The 21,936-nt window shown below is 39.1% G+C and overlaps 1 protein-coding gene across 3 annotated transcripts in view; it reads left to right on the top strand.

The window, feature by feature from the left end:
* COMMD10 (COMM domain containing 10) overlaps positions 1-21,936 on the top strand; it is a 156,908-nt gene that overhangs the window by 85,463 nt on the left and 49,509 nt on the right. Inside the window, exons 6-7 of one of the 3 annotated variants that reach the window (XM_031604801.2) lie at positions 13,122-13,181; positions 13,820-14,369. The exons of 1 other annotated variant lie outside the window; for it this stretch is intronic. In XM_031604801.2, the coding sequence (XP_031460661.1) occupies positions 13,122-13,181; positions 13,820-13,858 (99 nt within the window). In that variant the 3' untranslated portion in view covers positions 13,859-14,369. Of the gene's footprint in view, positions 1-13,121; positions 13,182-13,819; positions 14,370-21,936 lie in introns of those variants that run through there. One more of the 3 variants, XR_016461811.1, reaches the window with a different exon arrangement.

The raw sequence follows: 21,936 nt of genomic DNA, 5'->3' as shown, positions 1-21,936 counted from the left end.
GCAGCTTTTTTAGACTTAAAATTGAAAGTCAGTATTAAAAATAAGCTATTTCAGTATTAATTGACATCAGTTTAATCTGATCAGGGTATTTTAGCACAAGCATTGCAGTTTTTTCTGTTAAATTAAGTCCTATGTAAAGAAGAATATGTTTATATTAAAAACCACCTCTTAACAAAAAGGAGGAGAAAACTTAAGTTAAATTTCATTCCATAGTAGCTTGTATTTCAAGGACAAATATTTTACACCATTTCCCTTGTTTTTATATTTTTCTTTTAAATTCAAAACCTGTTGTAGTCAGCAGATATAGTCTTAGCATTTTCCCCATTTTAAAGGGACAGAGAAGAAAAATATGAACACGTCATTTAAAATGTTTCTTAACTTCTTAGATTACAAGTGTAACTATTAAAGACTAGCCCATATATTCTACTTTTAAACCATACTGTTATCAGTGCAGACAGGTCTTTAACCAAGACGTAAGCTTTCATTGTTCTCGAGTGACATATTATCTTAAACATAACTTTAAACATCATTTTACAAAATCCTTCTTAAAGGCAAAACAAAATTTGCAAACTGACCTGTAACACATTTCTGTCTTAAAAACTTTAAAAATCTGAAAGACTTCACTGATTGTTTAAATATTAATCTCACTTCTGTGTTTGTGAGGAGGTTACACTATATAATATGGGTTTTTATTCCTTGCTTTATCTTTCCAGTTGTGTGTCATGCAGCATTGCCTACAAAGGGGCAGATGTAATTAGTTCAGACTTAAATAGGTTTGTTTTAAGAGAAAAATATGAAAAATATCTTGGTTTTGTATTCAGTGGACCTTTGTAGCAAGCCTGAGTTTTGTGCTCCAGCCATTTATAGAATAATCCAAATCTAGTGCAGTATTTCTCATACTGCTTGACACATTTTAAGGTAATCTGTATGAGCTGTAATTCAATAGCACAGAGACATGATGAAAATAAAAAAGAATTTAATACCCTCTTTCAAATTGCTTATGTTAGCCAAAACTTTTTTCTTCCTTTCCTGAGAGGGTAATCCCTCTGTATTTATATTAATATTCTGGCTTTGAAAGAAACATTGGGTTAGTGGTTTGATTTAATCTTCAGTGTATGTGGAAACACTTACAAAGTACTTGGACTATTTTCTATCCATAGTAGTCTGTCCAGCTTTCTTTGTAAGCAGTAAGTAAGAATTCACACCACACCACTGTATAAAGCTACTAATAATTTTTCAGAAAAGTGATGAAGTCATGAAATTTGATTGTGTGAAATCCAAACTGCAAATTTTTGCTGCCTTAAACCACATGTAAATCTTAGTGACAAACTGGAAAAGAGATTTTTTTGGTGGATTGTTTTATGATGATGTGTTTGTTTCCTTGTTGTCCAGTGGAACAGTTACTGCACCTTCCATTTTCGTCTGTTATGCTGCAGAGAAAAGAAAGCAAAACATCAATTATTTCTAAGCTGCCATTAATAAAAAGTGAGTCTTGATTTTATAGCCATAATCAGAGAAGACCAATCTGTCCTTATACGTAGGTTGTTCTGAAAATAATGCCTCCTATTTATTTCCATGTAATTTACATTGCAAAGAGCAGAATAAAAACTATTTGATGGATCAAATTCTCAGTTACAAAGCACTGCTTATCAACATAGTCACCACCATTAGCCATGCATTTTTGCCACTGATGAACAAGAGCCTGCATAGCCATCTAGAACATTGCTTGTCCTTCACATCGCTGTCACTTCTGAACATAACCACTGTCCTGTGCTCACATCCACCTTTTGGTCTCCATGAATGTCCAGCAAGCACTGATGAATGTCAGTAGGTGCCATTTTTTTCTGCATGGAGGAAAACCTTCACACCTTTGCTTCATCTCCATTTTCCATGTTGGACACCATTCTGTCAGGCTGCCCCCCTGCTGCCATCAATTTGTACATTAATTCTTTTTCCATGGCAACAAAAAGTAAAGAAATACTGGCAGAAAAGTTCAACTTCTACTGCCATACCACCAACATCTGCCTCTGATGTCATGGGCCAACATAAAACAGGAGGCAAAACTTTTGCAGCGGCCCTCATATTGTTTCATATTGTGTATCATATCATGTATAACATCATCTTCTGTGAAAAAGAGAAACTTTTGTATCTAAGTTATCTGTTAAAGGCTAAAGATCTCTTCCAGTTTCTAAGTTTCTTGTGGCCTAAGAAATGCTGGTGTTAGCTTGTGTCAGCTGCTGCAGGTGGCCATGTCTGTCTGTCCCCACTCTGATGTCAGCATGTAGCCCAGATTCAAGGCGCTGCTCAGCTGGTTGTGGTGAGGAAGAGATATTGATGAGGAGTAATCACAGAATCACAGAACCACAGAATCACTAAGGTTGGAAAAGACCTATAAGATCATCCAGTCCAACCATCCACCTATCACCAATGGTTCTCGCTAAACCATATCCCTCAACACAACATCCAAACATTCCTTGAACACCTCCAGGGAAGGGGACTCCACCACCTCCCTGGGCAGCCCATTCCAGCGCCTGACCACCCTTTCAGAGAAGTAGTATTTCCTAATATCCAGCCTGAATCTTCCCTGGCGCAGCTTGAAACCATTCCCTCTAGTCCTATCACCGGTTATACGGGAGAAGAAGCCGACCCCCAGCTCGCTACAACCTCCCTTCAGGTAGTTATAGAGAGCAATAAGGTCTCCCCTGAGCCTCCTCTTCTCCAGACTGAACAATCCCAGCTCCCTCAGCCGCTCCTCATAAGGCCTGTGCTCCAGACCCCTCACCAGCTTTGTTGCCCTTCTTTGAACACGCATATAATACAGTAATGTATTTACTTCTTAATTTTGACTACAACAGCAAAATGCTACATCACTTGAGATAGTTTCACAACAAAGGGCAGCTAGCTTCCACCACACTGCTCTTTCTGTTCCTTGTCATTGAAAAAGAGGGAGAAAATGCAATGGAAAGGGCTTCTCCAGCTTGCATCCAATGCTACACCATGGGGATCTGTTCTGCACAGTGCCCATGGGCTGCACAGGATCCATGCTCCAGCATGAGCCTGTGCTGGGCTGCAGGGCTGCTCCATGCCTGCAACACCTCATGCCCTCCTGCACTGCCCTTAGTTCCTGCAGAGATTCCCCCTCTCACATTCCTCACTGCACTCTCCCAGCTGCTGTTGTGCAGCGGTTTTCCCTTCCCTCAGTCTGCTCTCCCAGCACCAAGCATCAGTCACAGTGAGTCCCTTTTGGAGCCACTGGTCCTGGTCTGTCCTGAGACAGGGCAGTGCTGGGCTCTGCTCACAGAGGCTTCCCTTGCAGTTCCCCGCTCCTGTACCTTTTTCATAAACATAACTACACTACTCTATTTCTCAGAGTACGGTGAAAATACTAGTTGACTTCATAACACAAAAAATGCCTCACTTTTCAAGCGATGTGCCATTCTCTGAGAGGGCTGTTTGTGATCCTCTGGGGGATGAGACTGGTAGTTAGCATCCGCTGCCCTGCATGGTTTTTCTCCCCAGTCAGCAGCTGAGATTTCTGTGCTGCTCCCAACATAAATGACTGGGAGATCAGAGACCTGCTTGCTGACAGCACAGATGTGCTTTTAGCAGAACGGCAACAGCAGAAAGTGTTTTGTCTTTATCTCACTACCTAACAAAATCCATATTAGTGACAGTCTAAGTGACCCATCCCATACAAAAGAATTAATGTACAAATTGTCTAATCTTGATGTTTTGAAGGTATTTAAGCAGGTTTTTTGGGAAGGGTATTTTCACATCAGTTGCACTGATTTCACATGTAACTGTGTTTTCTTAGATCTTTCTTCTGATTGCCAGTTTCTTTTATCTGGCCTCTTTTCGTGTTCCTCAGTACAAACAATAGATACTTTTAGATTTTCTGGTGGTGAAGATACGCTTTTGTGGTAAAACAATGCAACGCTGCAGTATCTTGTTGAACCAGGTAGGCTTAGGAGCTGACACTACTGAAAGATAGCAGCTTCCTCCATTCATCTAAAGCCTTCTTAGATGATCCTCATCTGAACGATTATACCATAGAAAATCTCCCTCAGAGAGGTTGCTTTAGATGTGGATACAGACCACAGTAATCTAAGCTTCGTCTCACGGACACAGGCCCGTGGGGCAGGTCATTGAGCAGTCTGGATCACAGTGTGAGCTTTAACTAAGTCCAGATTTTTCATGCCCAACATTAGAAGCGTGTCTTATGAACATGAGAGTTTAGAATCTCGTTCTTAATCATGCCAGCTGTGAGCAAACAGTGCAGTCTGCAGTGCTGAGCTGCTCTTCTTAATGTAGAAGTTTTGGCTGTTGTGCATCTATACACCATCAAGCCTATCTCGATCTGCAGTTGATGCTCTAAGGCTGAGCTTCATTGTTCTCAAATACTTCTCCAGGTTGCAGCTGTTGTTTTTTGAGTCCCTAATCTAAGTCTTCAGATGGTAATGTTAGACTAGCGTTGCACTTAATATTTACACTGATTTCCTTACAGTGCCCATGAACATATGTTTATATGCCTTTATTTCTGTGGTAAGTTATACAGCAAAATAATAGAGCAAATAATTTCTTCTTAGGAATAGAAAGAGATAATGGTGAAAACAGTTCTGAATAAATAAGAGAGTTCTGATTGTTCCAAACTTGACACTGTCTAAGCAATATGCAGCATTGAGGGTGTGTCTTTCCAAAGGCTGTTTTTTCCATTAGTAGAAGAAAATAAGAGTTTTAAAGTACATCTTTTCTCGGACATTGTATTTGGCAAATATACCTTCATATGTTCCTCATGAATCCTGAAATTACAGTCATACATTTGTGCAAACAGATGCTTTATGCTGCTAGCAATTAATCCTGGGCGAAGACTAGTGTACACTATAGACGTACATATGATCTCCAAAAAAGGGAAAAATATCTGAGGGTATATATAAAATACAGAGCAGACAGAAGGAAGTCAAACTTTCCACAGATCTTCCATGAGCCATTTTTCATTCCTAGAACAGAAAGGGACGTACCAGGAAAAAGACCTGTTGTGATGAGATTGCACTGATATGCATAACACCTGTTTTCCCCAAAATATGTTTTTGTTTACTGTGATGTTTTTGTAGAAGAATTTTTTTCAGAGGAATTTCATATTATCTTTGCGTAGAAATGACAACTCTGCAAGCCTAAGTTTTTGCTCTGAAGAGATTTTCCACGAAGAAGCATTTTAAAAAAGCAGCCAACATAACTGGATGTTATTAATAGGAATGTGAATTTCTATACATTTCAGACAGAGCAGCATTTTGCTTGGATACAGCTGTTTGGAACAAGGAAGAAAGCTTCCTATCTCTCTGTACTTTAAGTCTGATATTTTTTCTGACTAACTGTGTTGAGGTGAAAACTGTAGTTATTTTTTCCCACAGGATTTTTACCTCAAGGACTGTGCAGCAGTGCAGCTAGTCATCAGGAGATGCTTGTGTGTGGTGGGAGGGAGAGTGGAAGTGCAAATGTGTGGCATTTCTTTTGCTGTTTAGATGTGTATGAAAGGTCTTCTGCAGGTCTCCACATTCCTGCAGTTTGTTACTGGTCTGTGCAATGCATTTATTTTAAGTGCTTTCCGTGAATGCATGCTTAGATACTGTTGTGTCTGCTGGAGTAAGGTTATCTGTGTATTTCTCCAAACATGTAACACTTGATGAGATCTCAAGAATCAGCACAGAACTTCATGTAGGGAGCTTAAAAAGACATCGAGAGGGGAGGGAAGGGCATCCTTAGGATGCTGCTGATTTTGACCTTCATAAACGCCATGAGGAATCTGATTTATTTGTGCTTATTTGAAAAAGAAATACTACTTTAAAGGGGAGAATGCTGTAAGTGCACAGACTGTATGTGTTCAAGAAAAGAGATGGTTAGTATGAAAGATGCTCTGTTTTGTAATAGTTACACACTGAGACTTGAAAATGCATGTAATTCAGTATGTTTTTCTTTTGCTACAATTGACATTGCAGATGGAAATAAGCTTGGAAGAAGAATAAAGTTTGAAGTTCACTTTTTTTATGATTGTGAAGGAGGTGCAATTTTGAAAATATGTTGGTATTTAACTTCCAGTGTTCTGCTATATTCCTTATCTAAATTACATCCATCTATTGTTGTAGGAGTGTTAAGTAGTTTTAATTGCTGTTTCTTTTGTGCAGAGAGTTAAGGAATAAGTGTGCTTTCAGGTCTGTTTTCACGCATCTGTTTTTCTTACCTTGCTACAATTCATCTTTCTGACTGAACAGCTTAATCTGGCTGATAAATTCTGTGAGATACAACTTACAACCCTCTTTCCATCTGTATGTGCCTAAGCAAATGCATCATTCTCCAGGGTACAAGAAAATTTAAAGGAATTCTGAACTAATGCAGTGCAGATGCTGATACGTCCACAGGGAAACCTGGACTACTAAGAATCAACAAGGATGCATATGCATATGAATTTGGCTGTAAAAAGCTTAGTTGAATTATCTGTCTTCTTCTGTTGCATCTGGGACATTAAGGATGTCTAATGAAAATAAATTCAACAGTGAAAAGCAAATATGAAAATATTAATCTGTTGAACATAGATTCTAAGTGGCCCAAGATAGTATTGAAGGTTGTATTAGATATGGAGATGGAGATATGTGTTGCTTCAGCTGCTACTATTAACAAGCTTGAATGTGCCGTAATTTTTTTTACATGTGCTCAGTGAGCATTATTGTTGTCAGTAGACATTTAGATGTACACCAGCCTGTCCCTCCATCTGTTTGCTTCAGAATACTTGGCATTTATTTTTCAATGTAGTAAAAGTAGTTATAGCTTTGCAGTTGAGAACTATGATAGCAATATCAGTTTTTCACATTCCAGTTAGCTTCCAAACCAGAAGTATGCTTTTTTTTTATAACTCCTAATGCCTTGCTGCATGTATTGCATGAGGTGGGATAATTAAGTGTGTAGGATATGGCTGGGCAATAAAAAGGATTGCAAAACACTGTCATTAGTAATAAGACCTTTTGGAGTATTATATTAAAATAGAAGTATTTCGAGCATTAGATTAAAAAGCAAGCAAATGAACAAAGCAATAAACCCACACTTTGATTTTAACCAGGAGTTTGCCTCTGTTTTGTGAGATATTCTAAGAAGGATTGTTTTTGCAAGATTTCCACTGAAACATTTTGTGTCAAGAAACTATTCGTGTTTAACATAAATTGTTAGCCAAGGCAATGTGAAATTGGAATGTTTGTTCAAAATCGTCATTTTGTCCTGGTGATCATGTTAAGCTAAAAAATTTACCTAATGATGTGGTGGTGGCTGTTCATTGTGGTTATTTTGTAGAATTATCTCTACATTCAGAATGACTGCTTTGGATAGGACAGTAGATAAATGTTGACAGGGAGCGGGAAGTTTTCATCTTCCTTTTCTTTCTGTCTCCACTGATGCCTCCCACCCTTTTCTCCTCCTACTCCGGACAAGGAAACTTGGTTTCAGACAGCTGTTTGAAAGACCAGTGAAAATGTTATGCTTTTTGAAATTATATCAGACAATAAATGAGAAGATCGATGAGAGGAGAAAACAGTGCTATCAGTTAAGCTTATTAGTTTCACGGGTAGTCTCAGGGGGCTGTAAATCGGTACATCCCTGGGATGAGATAAGAGGTAGAAAGAAATAATATTCCATCTAGATGTCAAAGGTCAACGTGGCACTAGAATTTAATTTTAACACTAAGAAGTAGTCAGTAGTGATATGTGGCCAAATATATCAAGTCATACATCAGAAAACGTTACTACCATATTCCCTGCAATGGGCTCAGAGTGAAGCAAAGATTTGTCACCATTGTAACCAAAATGATGTCCACCATTCACGCAGCAGTAGTCAATGCAGTGTTCTGTGAACATAACAGCAACTTTATTTAGCTGAAGCTGCAGATCAGCTAACTCTGTAGCTGTGCTACTTGAGCATATTGCTCCAGTGCTCTCTCTACACCACTGTTCTTGGTTATTGAATCAGACAAAAAGCTTTTCTCCACAATTAATATTCAGCATTTAAGTTCATAAAATAAGCATCTGTCCTCAAGTATGTTTCTGTGATGTTGTGAAGCTGACATCTTCAGCAGTAAAACTCAAAACTAGGAGATGAGATTTTTACTGCCACAAAGTTTGGGATATAATGTATTAGAATCACTGAGACTGATAGTAGGAATAAAGTCTGCTTCTTTCACAGTACGATAATAGCAAAAATAAAATGAGATGGCAGAAATGAGGGAAAAAAATAGAGTGAAACTGATGAGTAGAGGTGTAGGGGAATACAGAAATTTATCAGGAAAGAATAAAAGTGAATGATATATGTGATAGAAAAATAAATTAGACATCCAGGAAATTACAGTTTTCTTATGTATATTCTGGGAAACACATAATAGGTCATACACAGAATCTGAAAACCTGCATATTTAGATAAAAGAAGGCAGCTTAGCTCCACTTTTCATAAATAGGCTGAGACTCATCTGCACACAGAGACATTTAATTAAGTCAGTAAACTGAAAGTGATGTTTTCATCTTACATTTTAGTTATGGATGAAAAAAAAAAGATAGCATTTGGTAGTTTTGTATCTTTATCTGAGCAAAATTTCTTGAGGTAGATTAGGAATTTGCCTATGCTGAGTTCCTTAGTAATAACCTAGATATATAATCATTCTAAGCACATATTTCCGAAAAAGTACAGAACTGCATTGTAACCTAGTCCTGAAGCACAGGTGCAGATGAAATTAAACTTAGTAAGAAAGGTGAAAAACAACAAGCAGAACTTCTTTAGATACAGAAGGCAAAGTGCCAGGCAAAGAAGAGGGTACCCACCACACCAGTAAGTGAAAAGGGAGAGCTGGCCTGCTCAGATGTGGAAAAGGCTGAGGTACTTAATTAATTCTTTGCCTTGATCTTCACTGCCAGTCAGGCTTCCCACACTTCTCATGTCCCTGAAGTTTTAGATGGTGGAGCAAAATTCTTCATAGAGTAAGAGCAGAGCAAATCTGAGACCACTTCATAAGGCTGAATGTATACAAGTCTATTGGGCTGGATGGCAAGCATCTCAGGGTCCCAAAGGAGCTGGCTGAGATGGTTGCCAAGACGCTCTCCATCTTATTTGAAAAGTTGTGGCTGGAGAAAGTGAAACATCACTCCCATTTTCAAAAAAGGGAGAAAGGAAGACCTGGGGAACTACAGGCTGATGAGCCTCGTGTCTAAGCCTGGAAAGATCATGGAGTGGGTCCTCCTGGAAGAGGTGTTAAGGCAAATGCAAGATGAGGAGGTGATCTGAGACAGCCAGCACAGCTTCACCAAGGGCAGATCATGCCTGACCAATCTGGTGGTGTGCTGTGATGGAGTGACGGCATTGGTCAAAGGAAGGGCCACTGATAATGTATACGTGGACTTGTGCAAGGCCTTTGACATGGTCCTGCACCACATCCTTATGTCTAAATTGCCAGAGTAGTTGTCAGTGAATATATGTTCAAGTAGAGGCCAGTCACAAGTGGTATCTGCCAGGGATCTATCTTGGGAACAGTGCTCTTTTACATTTTTATCAGTGACATAGACAGTGGAACTGAGTGTATCTTCCACAACTTTACTGATGACACCTTTCTGAGTGATGCTTTTGACACAACAAAAGGAAGAGACACCATCCAGAGGGACCTGGACAGGCCCAGAATTTGGGCCCATGAGAACCTAATGAGGTTCAGCGAGGCCAAGATTTTGTGTTTGGGTCATGGCAGTCCCAGGTGTGTACAGACTGGGGAAGAACTCCTTGAAAGCAGCCTTGAGATAAGGACTTTTGGGGACAAAAAGCTGGACATGAGCCAGAAATGTGCTCTTGCAGCCCAGAAGGCCAAATTTGTTCTGGGTTGTATCAAAATGGGAGATGGCCAGGGAAAGGGAGGGGATTGCCCTTCTCTACTCTGCCCTTGTGAGGCCCCAGCTGGAGTACTCCATCCAGGCATGGGTCCCCCAGCACAGGAAGGATGCAGAGCAGTTGTAGCAGGTCCAGAGGAGGGTCATGAGGATGATCAGAGAGCTGGAGCTCCTCTCCTGTGGAGAAAGGTTTTGAGTGAGTTGAGGTTGTATAGCTTGGAGAACAGAAGGCTCCATGGAGACCTCATTGCAGCCTTCCCATACTTGAAGGGAGCATATAATCAGGAGGGGGACTGTCTTTCTACATGATCTGGTAGTGATAACACAAAGGGGAATGGCTTTAAACTAAAAGAAGGGAGATTTAAGTCAGATATTAGGAAAGAATTCGTTACTCAGAGAGTGTTGAGGTGCTGGAACAGGCTGTCCAGGGAAGTTGTGGAAGTCCCACCACTGGAGGCATTCAGGGCCAGGTTGGATGGGATCCAGTCTGATCTATTGGTCGTTTCAACCCCCATGGCAGGGGATTGAAACGAGATGATCTTTAAGATCTCCTCCAACCTAAGCCATTCTGTGTTTTAATTATATTTGTTTATGTTCTCAGAGAGCAAAGGAAATAAGTGATTAAAGTGATAAAATAAGAGATTTATTATAAAATAAATGATAAAATAAGTGGACATCTGAGCAAAAATAAGGGGCCACCAACCTGCTCAGACATAGGTTTTTCTTGTATCTGTGATATGCTGATTTTGTAGTCTGCGTAGAGGTTGTAGTCAAGTAACAATGATCTTTCGACACTTCCTCAAGGGATTAATGCTAGTAAGAAGTACATATTATGAATAGAACATTTTCAGCTGTTGCCACACTTCAGCTCTGTGCTTTGTGACATTGGTCTTTGTTGAAAATTTTACATACAGAAACAGATCTATTTGAGTGGAGAATTGGGTGCATATGCATAATATGTCTCATAAAATATTGCCATACCCTCTCTCCCACTGACCCACTCCAGACTCAGAAACAGACTCGCAAAAAAATACAGACTGCATGTTTTCATTTAGATCTCCTCAGACATTCGCCTGACACAGTTAAATGTGAGTTTTGTTTTATTCATCAGACTGTGACTGTTAAATAATAAGGGGAGAGATCATAGTCTGCTCGTATGTCTATTGATTGTTTTTGCAGTTTCAAAGTAACCTGAATTAAAATGATACACTTCTTTTGTTTGCCTACTATAGTGGGTAGCTAATACCAGTTCCGTATGCTTAGAAAAAAATATGAAAGACAAGCTTTTCAGTGTATTTTATTATGTATGAGAAGTTGATCTTGCTTGCTGATGTAAGGTAGAACCAGAAGATGTCAGTCTTGGTGGATACATGGATCTTGGGGAAACAAGATCTTCTGGGTCATGCTGTGCTTGGGTGAAGTGTCACACACACAGCCTGCCTGTGCAGGAGTCATTGTAGTGAAATTTAGCAGCAATCTGCCAGAAACCATGCAGGAGAAACTGTGGCTTTATGGATTGGAACTGATAAACTTTAAGATATAGATATTTCTTCTATCATGAACCTTCTCTTTTCAGTTTTACGTTCATTCAAATACCAAAATCTTTCAGGAACTTCAAATGCCTAAAACTTAGACTAATCTATTTGCTATTCATGTGTTTTCTCTTTTTTCTCTCCCCCCTTTCCTTTCTGAAGAAACCACTTGTTTGCTTTCTCTTTGCTTCTTAGCTGGTGGAATGAGTTTAAAAATGCTTTTACTTCCCTGTCACTGCATTATGCTGCTTGGAGGGAGAATCAGCTGGAATCATTGCAAAGGGAACTGCTGTTCTAGTAGTTTTATTTTGTATTCACCATACAATTCCCAGAATTGCATTGTTCTTTCCCAGAGGGCGAAGACTGGTCTCTCATGCAAATCACTGGTCCTTTTCTAGGCTTTTGTAGCCTTCCTTAAATTGTTGGAAAGGATCCTTCTTTCTGCAGAGTGAGGAGAAGGAATTGCACCAGACAGGCTGGCCCCAGTCATTTTATCCCTTTCCTGTGTCTTACAGTTTGTTTTTGGAACGGGCACCAGACAGTACCTATCCTGCGTTCCCAGGACTTCTGCTGCTTTTGTGAGCTTGAGGAGCCAAATTCATCAGCTTTATTTGACTTGAGACTTGCATCAGTGTTAGACTGCACAGAATCTGGCCCACAGCCTTGTCTGTATGCGAAAGTGTCTTCGCTAATTTAAGCAGGGTTGTTGAATAAGCATTTTTTTAATCATTTAAGTGGTACATTAGGTTGGTACAAGTTCAACTAAATTAGCAGGAGTACATTTTTGCAACTAATGATACATTGAGAGTAGACAGGTCCACAAATTCAGTTTTTCACAGATTAGTATTAATAGTAGTGCAACTGTGATCCTTAGAAATGCTTCCAAGCACTGTAAAGTCTAGCAACAACACAGACAATGTGCAGTAGTACTTACACATTTATTTTAAAAGAAGGAAAGTGACAAAGCAAACTAGCAGGAAATAGGTTAGAAACAGCCTGGTGGATTGGTACTATGATTGAAAGTAACAGGCATTAAACTACCTATTTCAAGCAAGCAAGTTAAGCAGGATAGAGGCTTTAATTTAACCCACTTCTGCAGACATCAGCACATGCATGCTTATTATTACTGCCATCTGTTTTATTCACAGTCGTTTCCATCAGCTGTGATATTTTGCTTTTTTTAGTGTTTCAGGCCTGCTTTGAAGCTATTGTGTTCTTAACTTTGGCTGAATCTGTGTGTAGCAATGTCAGCATACTGAAATTGTAACTGTTAGATTAATGAATGTAAGTTATTAACTCTGTGCCTAATGCACAGTATGTTAGTAGCTGTGCAAGTTCAATCAAATACACCACAGATTTTTCATGATGTTATTTACCAGATCTTAGATGGACTGCTGAGCAAGATGAATGTAATCCTTCATTTTTATCTGTGATGTACAAATTAGGTAACAAAATCATTTTAAACCGAAATTTTATTACTATTCTTTGCAGCAGGAGAACATATGTATTCATGGACTTGAATTCATCACTAAAATGGAATATGTGTCTTTGAGGGACGCTGTAGTGAGTGGAAGGAAAATTAACTGTTGCAAACATTACCTTTCATAGAGCTAAAAACCCACATTGGGGCTTAATGAATTTAAAAAAAAAAAAAGTTTATTCTTTCCTTTCTTTTCTTTTTCCTTCACAGAACCTGAAGAAATTGTTTGTGGAATTTAGTCATCAGGAGCTGTTTGAGTTCTATAACAAGGTCTGTAGATTTTACGATACTGTAGTTCCTTTGTAAACACCTTATGCTGCTCAGCAGGAAGTACTGCCTATATGAATTAAGTCTAATGAAACTGGAAGGAAAGTGGATCCAATTTTAATTAAAGCTGTTGGATTTGTTTGATCACAGAAAACATTTTCAAGAAGACTGCATTCAAATTTGAAGTAGGCAGGCTTTGGAGTTATTGTAATCATACCTGGTGGCTAAGTCTAGAGGAGCAGCTGATGATTAACAACGAAGAGTTCTCTGAAAGGAGCATCTTCGTCTTACGCTGAAATGCCAGGCTCTTAGTCTAGTCAAAATAAACTCTTATTATTTTTTTACCTTATTATTATGCGTTGGAAATTTGCAGCAAAACATCTGTGCATATAAAAAAGGCAGTATTTAGACAACTGTGTCTTTAAAATTTGAATATTTAAGCTGCAGCAATGCATTCTTATAGCTTTGTGTAATAAAAACAACCATTCACAAGTACAAGGTTTTTTGTTGCATTATGATTAGATTTACTATGCGTAGTTGAAGACATCGGAATGTTTTTTTTTTTTTTTCTGTTTCCATGTTTCTAAATAATATCTTATATGAATAGAGGTTCTTTTTTTCCTTTTTGTTCCTTTAAATAGCTGGAAACCATACAAGCACAGCTGGATTCCCTTACATGATGTTTTTGAAGACTTATTTCTCCACCACACTCCTGCCACCTCATTATTTTGAATTGAAGATAGATTGCCAAGCTGTGTTTACTGAAGGATTCAGTGGGTTGCTTCCTGTAAAATTATATGGCTTATCTCCTCTTAAAGCAGTAACATTAGCCAAGATAAATCATTGTTAAGAGCCTGAAGATTGTAATGGACATTCTCTTGTTTTCTGAGCAATTATAAAAAGTGGCTTATTTATAGAAAAAGAAAGAGAATGCTACCCTATCTCAGAGTTTTGCTGTTGCTCATTATTTGGTTGGTTGTTCTTTTTCTCTCTTAGGTGTGATTCTTGATAATGAATAAAATCTATTTTTTACACATAAATACAACATAAAGCTTTGGTAGTAATGGTAGTAAGAAACTATAGTAAGAAAGTACACAGCTGATGAAATTTCTGTCCTTTTAAATTGTTATTCTCATGATAAGTAATGCTTACTGCAAATTTGTCAAAATAAATTTTAGATTTACAAATGGATTGTGCTTGTCCTGCTTTAATTTTATTCTCTCTTTTATTTTTAATTTTAAATGAAAATTGCTAAATAATTGATGGTGTCACTGATCTCAGTTTACTTTTGACGCCAAGAATAAATATAGCCTCTTAGTACTGCATATATGACGATAAATAAGTAAGTGAAGTTTAAGTGGGGAGAGAACGCTTGGAATATATATTGAAGAACACTAAATAGTCTTACAAGAGTATTTCTGAGCAATTTGTTCATCCTTCCTAACATTGTTCACCGCTGATTTTACAGGTAACAGGAAGAAATAAAGTAAGTTGACTTAAAGGCCAAGTTAGTCATATTTTTACACATTAGTTTCAGATGAATGGAAGTTCACAAACAGGATGAGAAGATAAAAGTCATCTTAGTTCTTGTTTGTTGCCAGCCATTGACAGGCAGCTCCACCATCTCACCTTGGTGGTGAGGGTGCAGTGTGACTCTTCAGGCTCACAAAAGGTGAAAGGAAGAGAAAATCTTCAGTATTAGCATGTCTCTCCTTTTCCTTGAGGGATTCTCCATTGCTCTTGAAAGGCTGTTTGGAGCATTTTGTGTTGCTTTGTTAGAGATTGTGCTGCCTCTTTAAATACAGGATGAGTTTGGACTGCTTGCCTTAGCTGTGAGATATTAGAAAAGATTTAGAAGACTTAGATATTAGTAAGGACAGCCTGTGTATGAGTGAAAGGCACCAAAGAGAAAAAAGAGGTTTAACATGGTTCTCAATGGAAATACGCTATGAAACTGTACCATTCTCATCAGGTAATGGTGTTACTTATTGGAAAGAAGAAATGAGTCGTCACTGCACAGTGACCTGTACATTTTATAAGCTTGGCTGCCAAAATGCCTAACCTTCTGGAGATATAACACTCCCACTCACAGCAGCTCATCCTCAGTCTTGCTATTCAGCATCAACTTGCTCTGATCATCTCATGTGGCACCAGCTGCTATGTATGTGCAGGTGAGGATGTCTCCTGCACCTTCCTCAGAGCTTACCACCCTGCTGGCATTAACTCACAATTAGCACAGGTCAGAAAGTCCCTTTCCCCCCTCTTGATGTCTAAGTCTTGGCTTCTCTCTTGGTCCTGTGAGGCAGTCTGTTGTGTGCTGGAATGCTGCTTGTGAGTGCCTGTGTTCCCTGTGAACCAGGACTTAAATTCTGGAAGTGGGTGGCATCCTTCCCTGTAGCAGATGTTTGGATCTTGATGGCCTTTAATGTCCCTTCCAACCAAAGCCATTCTATGATTCTGTTGTCCTATGAAGTAATGTCTGAAGTAGTTTAAGGATGTCCCTGTGTGGATGCAGGACATTGTCTATGTGAGGTTAGGTAGTCACCCATAAATCTTAGAGAAGGAAGTGAAGGCAGGATCTGAAAGGAGTGTGAGAATCATTAGACAAACTAGCAGGCACATCTCTGTGAAAACAGTAGAAAAGAAGCTACAGACAGAGCTGGAAGAAAATGAGTATTTGGCACAAGAAGAAGGAAGGTTTGACAGAAAAATGGATATGCCCATGGGTGAATTTTGGGACTTAGAAAGGTACAAGGAAGGCAGGAAGAACACTGGGAAAGACAGAAAAAAATATATATTGATAGAAAATAATAGAGAAAAGGAAAACAGCAGGTTAGAGAAAACAACTTCAGCTAGTAGGGGAAGGAGAAAGTAGAGAAACAAAGTAAACCAGAGTTAACTCTGAAATCTGTGTCCAAATACTCAGTGTAACTGCATCTAGTATTCTGGACTAATCCATAAACGTTAGACTCCTTACACTTAGCCATAGCTAATTAAAAGCCTAGGCTGGAAGAAATTTTTAATCTAGAGTTAGTAGAAAATATTTTTAAAGAAACATCAAAGGGAAAAATAGAAAAAAAACAAAACGTAAGATTGTAATATTTGTAAAATGAATGTAGTTTTCATCCATTCTTGTAGGTGGATAAAGAGATTTATGATTTCTTAAGCAGTGGTTAGTTGTGCTTTTTTACAGAATTTTTTACCATCAGAAGCCATAACTAAAGCCATGGTAAACATAATGGTAAGAAGTATGGATCTTTCATGAATGAGCTCTCAAAAATAAATGCTTAGCTTGGGAAGACTTTTCTATGGATAATGTGAAGCTTTAAGGTTGTATGGTAATAGGTAGTGGTGGTACAACTAGTATCATCTTCAGGACTAAAACTGTCACTTATTTAAGTGCTTCTGAATTAAGGAGAGAAGATTGCCAACTGTGAAAAAGCCAAACGGGTTGTGTTAGTTGGACCTGTTTTGAAGTAGGGATTAAATCCAAAGCTGTACTTCAGAGGAGATGGAAAGAAAAAGAAGAGCTTTATCCTAATCAGAACTGAATATACGACGTTGAGGTTGTACCATCTGCCTCAATGTTCATGCAGGAAATTCTCAAATTTTTGTTTATTTTATTTTCCGTACTGAGAAAACAGCTTTGAAGAGTGTTTTGAGGGGGTGGCTTTGAGTTTTTGCTGAAGGAGAGAATAAGTTTTGTCTCAGACCTTGTTGAATTCAGTGTCATCACAAAGCACTGGTCTGTAGTGTCTCTTGGGTGTAATGGAGCATTTACATTATCAAGGTAGTGCTGAGAAGGGAAAGTTGTGCAGATTTATTGAGCTCTGAATTGGAAATCTGAATAGTTAAAAATTCCTAAATCTGCTTTGGTATATTCAGGTGCATTTTTAAAACATTTGGCCAATCTTTGCTCAGACATTATAACATTTCCCTGACTGTACTTTTCTCAAAGCTGTAATATCAACATGTGCTTTAACTGAACCATTGACAGAAGAAAGAAATATTTGTTTTTTGGTTTGGTTATAAATAACCATCAGTATTTCTTGGACATGAAGGCTGGGAATTCCAGGTCATAAATGCAAAACAGTGTGAGATCTGCATAGAAAATATCACCATACTGGGACAGAGCAACCATTTGTACATTGCTTAGCAGAAACAATACTAATAATGTACTAAGGGTTATAGGGTACAAATCTTTGCCCAGTTCTGCTTCAGGCATAAATTTATTTTTTTCTCAACAAAATAGGAACTGTCTGGAAACTTTTGCATTGTGATGGTTCAAATAAGTTCTTTAGGAAGACAGAGAAATACAACTTTACTATCTCAAATTTTGACTAAGCTCAAAACCTGCTTTGGTTCAGTAGAGCAGGCTTTTAAATTCCACTTTATTTCCTGGGTTTATTGACACATCAGCTTCGAGTTCTGGCTTGCAGCCTCTTTTCCCTTGCCTTACAGTGTGTGATTTTTAAAGGCTCTGAAGTCATGTTCTTTCAAAGCATAAGTAATTTACTAAACCATTACCATCTTAAGTTGGTCAAGGGAGAAGAAACGTCTGTTGTGATCAAAAGGTAGACTCTGTTACTCTGTCCTGGAGCACTTGTTCCATTTCATATTCACTAATTTCCAACTGCGGCAGTGACATTTCATTGTTTGTCTGTATTGACATATCATAATTTTTCAATTATGAATTCACTCGTATTTCAGTGAAGAAATGACAAATGCCTGTTGCCCACTAAATAAATATTACATCACTTGGTAACCATTCTGCAGCCCTTGTTTGACTAATGAAAATGAACAGCATTTGAAGGCATTGTGAAAAAATTCCTTTTCTATGGATCAGTCACGTTGATCTTCTGAGTAACAATGACTTCATTTAGGTGGATGAACTAAGGTGCTTCTGTCTGATATGCTCTTGATAGTGTCTCATAAACATAAACTGTTAAGGCGCCTTTAGCTGCAACTCTCGTATAAAGTGATTTCTCATTTCCATAGTATAATCAGTTCTCTTGGAATTTCATGTGGCCTTCCTACTGGTGTTGATGAGATGTTATATGCTATCTTTGAAGTGAATTAAAGCATTTAGATCTCTTTGTTCCTTCAGTGTTTTTTTTCTCATGCAGTTGGAGACTTTATCAGTCTGTTACAAGTCAGACGTGTCCATGTGTACTGAGCCATGCATTCAAGAAACTTTTGTCCTTGACACTGACAAGATTAGTTACATACCTTCTGTGACATTTTTCCTAGGTTTTGTATATTTATTGAAGTCTCAAGAAGCCAATATGGAACTCTAGTACACTGAATGTGTAATTGTCCTGAGTGGCTGTTCACAGAATGATCTCCCTTTTCTCTTCAAGTGGGTCATCTTTTCATTTACCTTCTTGTCATCACAGTTACCTAGACTGTCCCTGTACGGTGATACAAAACACTGACTGAAGGAAATCTGAAAGAATTAATATCTGTCTCTAAAATGGACTTCAGAGATTTACATTTCCAAGCAGCTGGCCTCTGTCAAATAGAACTACTGATGGGGTTGGATGTGCTGGAGCACCAGACCCTGCCATTTGAAATTCTTTCTGGAATTCAGAACAAATTGAAGGGAGGAGAAGCAGCACTCCGTGGTCATTGTGGTCATTGCTAACAAGACTTCTCTCATCTATCTAACTAACTATCTAACTATCTATCTAACTAACTATCTTCTAACATCAGAATGTTTATCATTGAGGGCTACTATGAAGAGCTTGGTTTGTAATTTCTCTTTCCTATCCACAAGTGCAGTAGTGTAGCAACTTAAAATTGCATTTCATCGGCAGAGCAGAGTGTGTGAGTAGTTGCAGTGTTAGAATGCCCTGTTTTTTCCATCATCCACTTTTTTGTTTTTCTCCTCCAAAGTACGCAGTGCAGATTTGGGGGAAGTTGGTGGAAGCAGTTTGACTTACAGCTGCACAATTAATATATCCAGTAAGCATTTTGAAGAGGGCTTGCTCTCTCGGATTTGTTTCTATTTCAGAAGTGTTTGAAGTGTCCTTCCAGGCAGCAGAGAATGAATCTCAGCAAAGTGGGGAAAGGACCATGCTAGCTGTTCCCCAGCATTCACTGCTGAGCACGGGAGTACAGCTTAGCAGGAAGTCTTAGTTTTGTCCTCAGACTGCCAGTATTGCCTTTTTCCTCAATAACAGTGAATGAGGAAAGGATTAGAGAAGCTGACTGTGCTGGGCCAGTCTAAGAATGTAGTCCAGAATGAAAGTTATTAGCTTAGCTCTTCAGCCCAGAAGGGATTCAAAATTCTTCATGACAGGCAGTGTGTTTACTCCTATCTCTGCATGAGGAATGAAATCTCTGTCATGTCCTCTTCTGCCTGAATAAAATCATCCCTGTTCCCCCACATGATCGTTGTAGCTTGCAACAAACTAAATAATCTTTAGAATCCAAGTTAGGACAGCAGGAGTGAAATTCATCAGATCAATGCAAAAAAAAGACCATAAGCATGAGCTTATCCCTATGGTGCTGTGTGCACTGCCTTTCTCTTACAGGATGAATGGCAGTCATCCAAGTTTCATAGAAAATCAGGATAATGTACAAAATAAGTAAGGAGTGAAAAAGGAAAACTAATCAGAGCATACAATTTTTTACGCAAAATAATTGAGTATATCTCTGAGGGTACTTGCAATGAAACATTTTCAGTTGGGCAGCATACACTGCATGCACTCTTCACTGCAACACGCAATAAGAACATAGTTTCCTTTTAATTTACTTCTACAACTGGACTGCAACTTCCCATACCCTTTTGGCTGTCACCCCTACATCTGCATGTCAGAAGTTTTCTTGGTAGCCAACTGATTTCTTTATCTCTGCAGTGAGCAACAGAAGTACTTTGAAGACCTGACCTTTATGTCAGGATGGAGAATACAATGTTCTGTGTGAACTTATGCTCAGCTGGGCAGTGGATCTCTTACCTTACATTGCCATGAACAGCTCCAAACTGAGAATGCAGAGCACCTTAGGTAAGTGTTTAAAAAGGCCAGATGAACACAGTTTTGGATTGCTAAATATCTTTCTCATCACTGAAATGCATAAGTTTTGGCCACTGTCATAGTTTCCTTTTTAAATGAAAATTTAGTTCAGGAACAGATTGTCCAAGGAGGTTGTGGATGCCCTATCCCTGGAGGCATTCAAGGCCAGGCTGGATGTGGCTCTGGGCATCCTGGTCTGGTAGTTGGCGACCCTGCACATAGCAAGGGATTGAAACCAGATGATCATTGTCATCCTTTTCAACTCAGCCATTCTATGATCCTATGATTCTGTGATTCATGGGCATCCAACCTTTTGGCTTGCCTGGGCTGCAGCAATTGAATAGAAGTTGTCTTGGGCCACACTTGCTCCAGAAGCAGTACCTCATACTTATTTCCATGGAAACAACAACAGATGCAAAGAGCACAGTAACACTGTTTGATAGAGCAATTTCTCACTATTTTTTCAGCATATTCACCACCACTGGCTGTGGGATACATAACCTTGCTTTTGTGAAACTAACATACCAGTGTGGTTCACTGGCAGTGTCTGCAATTCTTAGTGAGCTCTCAAGGTGTTCATTGGAGATCTTTGATGAAATTTTACTCTTCCTGTTCTTCATCCTTGACAATGATTGTTAAAAATGTGTGTATGGCCAAAAAGTGATGACATGAATAATGTGTGATCGTGAAGCAAATCATATTTCTCTCTTCTTAGACAGGGATTATGAAAGTCTGATATAGAGATGTGATCAGAATTTTGAGTTGAATATCTGATTGCAACTCTATAGATTGCATTTGCGAATTTGCTGGTCATGTATTTATATCAACTGGAAATGGACTTGCAGATGTAAATTGATGGGGTTTTTTGGCAGTCTTGAAATCCCAAGCTGCAGGGTGTGGCCAACAAGCACAAGGGATAGGATGCCATCCATAGGGACCTAGACAGGCTGAGCAGTGGACCCAGGAGAACCTCAAGAGGTTCAAAAGCCATGTGCAAGGTCTTGCACCTGGATTGAGGCAAACCCCGTTCCCAATACAAACTGAGAGGAATGAGCACAGCCCTGCAGAAAAAGACCTGGGGGTACTGGTGAATAGGAAGCCAGATGATTCTATGATGATTCTATGATGATTCTATGATGATTCTATGATTCTGTGACTCGCAGCCCAAAGCTGACCATATCCTGGGCTGTATCAAAAGAATAGTAGGGTGAGGAAGGGGATCCTGCCCCTCTGCTCTGTGCTGGTGAGATCTCACCTGGAGCACTGCATCCAGATGTGGAGTCCTCAGTACAGGAAAGACAGACCTGTTGGAGCATATCCAGAGGAGGGCCACAGAAGGGCCCAGGAACATCTCTCCTACGAGGACAGGCTGAGAACTGAGGCTGTGCAACATGGAGAATAGAAGGCTGCAGGAGACCTGAGAGTGGCCTGTCAATATGTAAAGGGGGCAATAGGAAAGATGGGGACAGACTCCATAGCAGAGTCTGCTGTGGTAGGACAAGGGGAAAGTTTCAAACTCAAAGGGCTGATTTAGATGGGGTATAAAAAAAAACTTCTACAATAAAGGTGGTGAGGCAATGGCAGAGGTTGCCCAAAGATGTGGTGGATGCCCCATCCCTGGAGACTTTTGAGGCCAGTCTGGATGGGACTCTGAGCATCTGACAGAGCAGTGGCTGTCACTGTTCATTGCAGGGGAGTTGGACTAGATGACCTTTAAAGGTCTCTTTCAACTGTAAGGATTC

This window comes from Phasianus colchicus, chromosome Z (genome assembly GCF_987193195.1).
Source record: "Phasianus colchicus chromosome Z, bPhaCol1.hap1.1, whole genome shotgun sequence".
Lineage (NCBI taxonomy): Eukaryota > Metazoa > Chordata > Aves > Galliformes > Phasianidae > Phasianus > Phasianus colchicus.
The sequence above is the reverse complement of the archived record's forward strand: the minus strand, read 5'-3'. Positions and strand labels throughout refer to the sequence as shown.